Raw genomic sequence first — 6,000 nt, forward strand, 5'->3', positions numbered from 1 at the left:
ACTTTTTTATTATTTACCTAGTAACTATTTTTATTTAAACTACTTGTAAAATGAAAAAAGTTTAATAATATATGTAAACCAAATGTATAGAATTTATTATGTCCGCAGTGATATATGTAAATATTTTGATCGACAATTATTTCATTTAATAGCTTGTCGGGTGTCTAAATAAAATTTTATATCCTGACTCTATTAATAGTCTGTTAAATAAGCTTTCACACAATCTAAACTATTTATTTTGTCACTTATTGATTTTGCTGTTTTCATCCGGATCATCTTTATAATTTTTATTTTTTTTAAACTTTTAAATATTACAACAGTTATATAAGTACTTGTATAAAAAGTAATTGTTTTATTTTTATAAGCACATGCTGAATTTTATTTGTTATAAAAATCAATAATAACAATAACAAACCAACGTACTGTATCAAATTGGAATATTTGTAGATTAAATACATAAACAAATATAAAAGTTTTAGTTAAAAATAAAATTTAACATACTCGTTTTGTTAAACTTTTTTATTAAATGTCAAACTTTGATACAGTTTGCTATTAAATTTATAAATTTTAATTTGTTAAAAAAATATAAAAGCCCATTTAAATTGCAAGTTAATAAAGTTTTACATTCTATGAATATTGCTTTATTAAAAAGTCGTGATAAAATTTTTATAATAATAAAATAAACAAATTAGTGTCTGTTTCGTGTCCTATAATAATAATAATAATAATTTAAAAACAATAGTGATGGTTTGATGGTTAATCGGTTGATTTCACGTGATGCTGGTATAACTGGGTATAAGTAGGTATAAGTAGGTGCAGTTTTGTTTGTGCCTGATAAATATATATTTGCGTGATAGGTGGGAGCACGCACGCGCTATCAATTAAAAACCTTTAACCGTCTGTGTAAACGTCAAATAGACGGAGACTGGGTATCATCATCATCATATAGTGATTATGCTCATCATATGAGTATTGGTTAGTGAAGGGAAGATCACTATTTCATATTTTTTTTCCCTACATATATACACACACATTTACTAGAATTTACTAAGATTTATTAAGATTTACATTATCCCTGTTAAAATAATAGTTATTTGTTGTTGTTGTTGTATCTGTTGTAAATTTTCCTCATCTTCATCCTCTTCATTATAATAATAGTTTTTGCACAATACACACAATATTCTGATAAATTGTAACGATACTTATGCTCTCGAGAGTACTGAGTATATATAAGCGTCGCTATTTATTATTTTCTCAGTTCTTAAAAGGTTCTCTTCAACAATATGACTTACTTATTCCAGGTTTGTTTTATTTAATAATAAACTTTTTTATTTATTTATATATTTTTTTTTTTAATTATTCATTTCATTGTTTATTGTTTTAATAAAATTACGATCAAATTATAGTGGTGATTAGATTGGTGGAGTAGATTATTTTGTGTGTGATCCGAAAAAGCGCAGAAATTTATCGAAATCGCGCAGACACAGAGAAAGTAACAAAAGTAGCCTAGGAACCTGGTAGAGATACGAACCAATCGTTTGTCATTCACTTCGTGAAACGAATACCGTTTACTAAAGCGTTCGAATCTTTTAGAGATTCGTGCTGCTACAGAACTCATCCACGAACAACCGAAACTGCTGCGCTTTTTTTTTTTCTCTTCTATCTCTCTATCTTCTTCTTTTTTCTCCATCGGGAGAAATTGGTGAAACACGTGACTACTCTTTTTCACTCGTTTTAAGTAGATAGCTGTAATTTATTTGTTCAGAAAAAAAAAAGAAAAAAAAAAGAATTAGAAAAAGAAACAATCCAAAAAAATATTCTTAACCTGTCTATTGGGATTTAAAAGTTTAATCTACAGTAGAGCTTTTATTTAAGATATATAAAACTAAAAGTATATAAGTTGTTATTTTTTATGATTTACCTTTGGCAGCTTACTGGTAGGATCCTACTGGCGCTTTGTTGCGTCAGAACAGCAACTGTTTACGCGGGATTGTTGCCAGAGGCTGTTAGCAACGGTTACCAATACAACAGACCAACAGCACCAGGAACAACAACATTTGATGAAGGAGCTTTTACAGGTCCAACTGGAGTCGGCGATTATTCTAATAGAAGAAACAATGGATATCCCAGAGACAGTCCATCTGAACGTTTGACATTACCACCCTTTACAACAACCAAAACAACACCAACTATTAATTCTGGCAGTGGCAGTGATAGTGATGGTGATAGTGATAGTGGTAATTTCAGTGATAGAGGTAGTGATAGTGCGACTGGAAGTGTTAATGCATTGGAGTTTGGAAGACGATCTGGCAATACCTACAGGGGACCCGGATTTAGAAACGATTTTTCTAGAGGTATCGGTTACAATCAACCAACTCGAGCTAATACCTTCAATCTTCCTAATAGATACAATGACATTCCAAGTTACCAGGGTACAACAAATTTTCCCCCTCCTCTTCCTATTCCTTCTGGTAACAACGAAATCACTGATCCTTATCGTTATCAGAACGATCTAAATGACAACCGAGTAAGTAATTGTTTTTATTATTATTATTATTATCATAATAATTAAATTTATATTTTGTTAAAAAAAAAAAAAAAAAAAAAAAAAAAAAAAATACGATAAAACTGATTGAATTTTTTCATGTGCATTGATATGCAAAACGAACCAATGAACACGGATAACGGTGATTTATGTTATATTAAAATTTTAAGTATAAAAATATTTTATTTTTAATAGCGAGATATAAAGGATTAAAAAGGGACTAAATAGTACATATGGGAATATATAAAATCGGAAATATAAAAAAAAAAAAAAAAAAAATATTTGTGTGTATAACAAGATACTTTTTGATAAACTAATATTAATGACATGTTTATCGAAGCGCATATCGGAATAGCCAGTGAATCGTGATAATATTTGAATCGTTCAACAAATCGTCCAATACAACATAAAACGTATGATACCGTGCATATAAATATATATGTATATATATATATATATTTTAGGTATCGAATAGTGTCGGTTGTTAAGTCCCAGGGGATGATGATGGTACATAAGCTCCCATTGGGGTGTCCGACAACGACACGATCAATTCGAATCGAATCGAATTTAAAGTATATCAAGTGAAGAGAAAAGACCTTTTTGTCCTTTCTATTGTTCATTTTTCATTGTTCACTCTTTTACTAAAAATTCACTCCCATATACATATATATATATATATATATATATATATATATATATATATATATATATATATATATATATATATATATATATATATATATATTGTATACAGACTACCTACATAGATAAGAGACACTTTTTCAGAGCTTACCACAGGATCCTTTCAAAATATTTTTTATTTTTATATTTTTATATTTTTTTTATATATCACAATAACAGCCTCGGCCTTACAACTTTCAATACCGAGTATTTGATCCACCAAGTGGGAACGATTACGGACAGCAGGAGTCCAGCGATGGAAATGTTGTCCGAGGAGAATATCGAGTTCTTTTACCAGACTCAAGGACACAAATCGTTAAATATACGGCAGACGACGCTAACGGATACAACGCAGACGTACAATACGAGGGTCAAGTACAATATCCCAACGGATTTTTTCCTGGAACTGGAACTGGAACTGGAATTGGAACAGGAACTGGAAGTTTTACGGGTACTTCAGTGGGCTATAAATTTCCGGGTTCAGGTTCTGAAGGTCCTTATCAACCCACCGATTTTTCTAGTGTTACTCCCTATCAAGGTCAGTGTGTCATCTTAAACTTATCATCTTATTTACAATATATTACTTTATTGATCTATAAAAAACAAATCCCTATTTTCGCATAAAATTTCTATCACATTATTTACTACATAGAATAATTGCTACGTTACTTTTAAAACTTATAAATTTTATAACAATAAAAAAATTATTTTTCCTCTTATTGCTAAAGTTATAAAAATTTTTCTATATTTTCCTATAGTGTACTCTATATTTTAAAGTAGATATTGAAACAAAAAGTGTACTTTTAAAAATATGAATTGAAAAAGCCAATTGACCTAAAAAAATTGCTTTTAAATGAGTAAGAAAAATTTTTTTTTTTTCCCGATAAATTTAAATAGTGAAAGTTTTATTATAAATAAATAAATAAATAAATAAATAAATAAGGTAAATTCTGTAATGATGCCATGCAATCCAACGTAGTTGACTGGTGCGTGAAAATAGTTGAAAGTAACTACATCATGTACGCATCCTTTTCCTCTTGACAGATGTCATATTTCTAAAAAATATTCACATTCATAGTATACAAGTTCACCTACACGTTCATAATACATACTCTATATAATACCTACATTACAAACAGAATAAAATATATATATATATAAATAAAAAATAAAAGTAACCGAAAAAAATGGCGCATCATAAATATAAATGCGATTTTATGTTGGATGACAGGTAGAGGAGTTCCTGGAGATATAAAAGGTGGCAATCCAAGAGTTGATGGTATTAGAGAAGGAGGAAGAGGACGAGGAGGAATCGGCGGTGGAGTTGCTGCTAGTGGTGGCGGTGGTGCTGGTGGTAGTGGGTATAACAGAGGACCCACTGGAAATAACGGCATCTTTAGTAGTACTGGCGGTGGCGGTATTCGCGGTATTGGCGGTGTTGGCGGTGTTGGCAGTGTTGCCGTAGGCCCTGGTCCTGGGAATCAATACTTACCTCCTGGCGGTGGATTTGGCAAATGATCATCTAAACCAATACAATTTTCATCATCATTCCTTAAATTAATTTTTTATTCATATTAATGAAAAGAAAAAAAAAGTAGTATTGTTTTAGTAATGATAATCCATCTAAGGTGTTTATTTTATTTCTGTTATTTCTTCTGCTTAAACTTTTTTTTAAATACATAAATATATTATTAATTATTATACATTTATGTAATTTTGTACAAGATAATTATTTATACAATGAATAAAATTTTTTGTACTGCGTTGTTAATAAAAAATTTAAATGAGCTTAAATATTATTTTTTAATTAATGTAAAATTTTGAAATATGATGTTTTCTGCGTAATTAGTAACTTAATATGCACTATAACCCAAATTATATGTTTTTTGTTTATATAAGCACAATTATTATATAGTATTAGTTGTTGTTGTTGTAGGTACAACATTAGTATTAAGTAACTAGCAGTGAGAGAATTATTATTTGTAGAATTGTGGAGTAAGGACTAAGACAAAGAAAAATATACGAGGATGAATAAGTAATAAGAGCATTTATATATTTGTGAGTAGTGCTTATACATATATATGTTTAGAGAAGTAATATCAAGAGTGGATACTTATCATTGTCAAAGTGAATTGGTCGTTAAACTAAACAAACAATGATGTGAGGTAACTTGCACTATCATTTCAACCGTATAATAATAATAATAAATAAACTAAATAGTGAATAGTTAATAGGTGTTTATAATAAACAATGTATTTAATGCATTTACATCTATTTATATGTATACAGAATAACTATAATACGCTATGAATAAATAGAACGGTTAAACCATTTAAAATGACCGTAATTTGTCTGAAACGTGTGATAAGCCAAAACCATTTCTTGTCTCTCCTTTGTTACCAATTTATATGGTTAACAAGAAAGGGTAGGCAGACGACAGACGACGCGATGTTGGAAGGTTGAAACTGACCGGTGGCCGGCCACTATACCCAGAATAATTACAATCCACATTACTAAATTACTAAGCTAAACGATATTCCATTTACACTCTGTTCTATATCATGCGTATAAATATGTATATACGATGAACCACCCGTGAAACTAATAAAACTAATTCCTCTAGTTTTATATTTATATTAACAACAATATGGGATGAATAATTATTTGAATTAATAATCTTATGACTTTGACTGTTATAAATATTTGGAGTAAACTACAATATATATGTACACTGTAAGAGAGTTAAATGAAGCTTATCAGACATTTACAAAGCA

General features: G+C 29.4%; 1 protein-coding gene across 1 annotated transcript; it reads left to right on the plus strand.

The window, feature by feature from the left end:
• The first annotated feature begins 1,205 nt into the window (after positions 1-1,205).
• Positions 1,206-4,799, plus strand: LOC123268923 (pro-resilin-like). Its single transcript, XM_044734382.1, has 4 exons — positions 1,206-1,301; positions 1,931-2,527; positions 3,407-3,764; positions 4,458-4,799. Exons 1-4 carry the CDS (start codon positions 1,284-1,286, stop codon positions 4,742-4,744), a joined length of 1,260 nt encoding a protein of 419 aa, XP_044590317.1. The 5' UTR covers positions 1,206-1,283; the 3' UTR covers positions 4,745-4,799.
• Positions 4,800-6,000: the final 1,201 nt, after the last annotated feature.

The sequence above is a fragment of the Cotesia glomerata genome, linkage group LG7, assembly GCF_020080835.1.
Source record: "Cotesia glomerata isolate CgM1 linkage group LG7, MPM_Cglom_v2.3, whole genome shotgun sequence".
NCBI lineage: Eukaryota > Metazoa > Arthropoda > Insecta > Hymenoptera > Braconidae > Cotesia > Cotesia glomerata.

What these genes read in the sequence shown, in the direction of transcription:
- LOC123268923 (XM_044734382.1), top strand. An exon ending in ACGATCTAAATGACAACCGA is followed by an intron (nt 2,528 to 3,406) that starts GTAAGTAATTGT and finishes TCACAATAACAG; the next exon opens with CCTCGGCCTTACAACTTTCA. An exon ending in TAGTGTTACTCCCTATCAAG is followed by an intron (nt 3,765 to 4,457) that starts GTCAGTGTGTCA and finishes GTTGGATGACAG; the next exon opens with GTAGAGGAGTTCCTGGAGAT.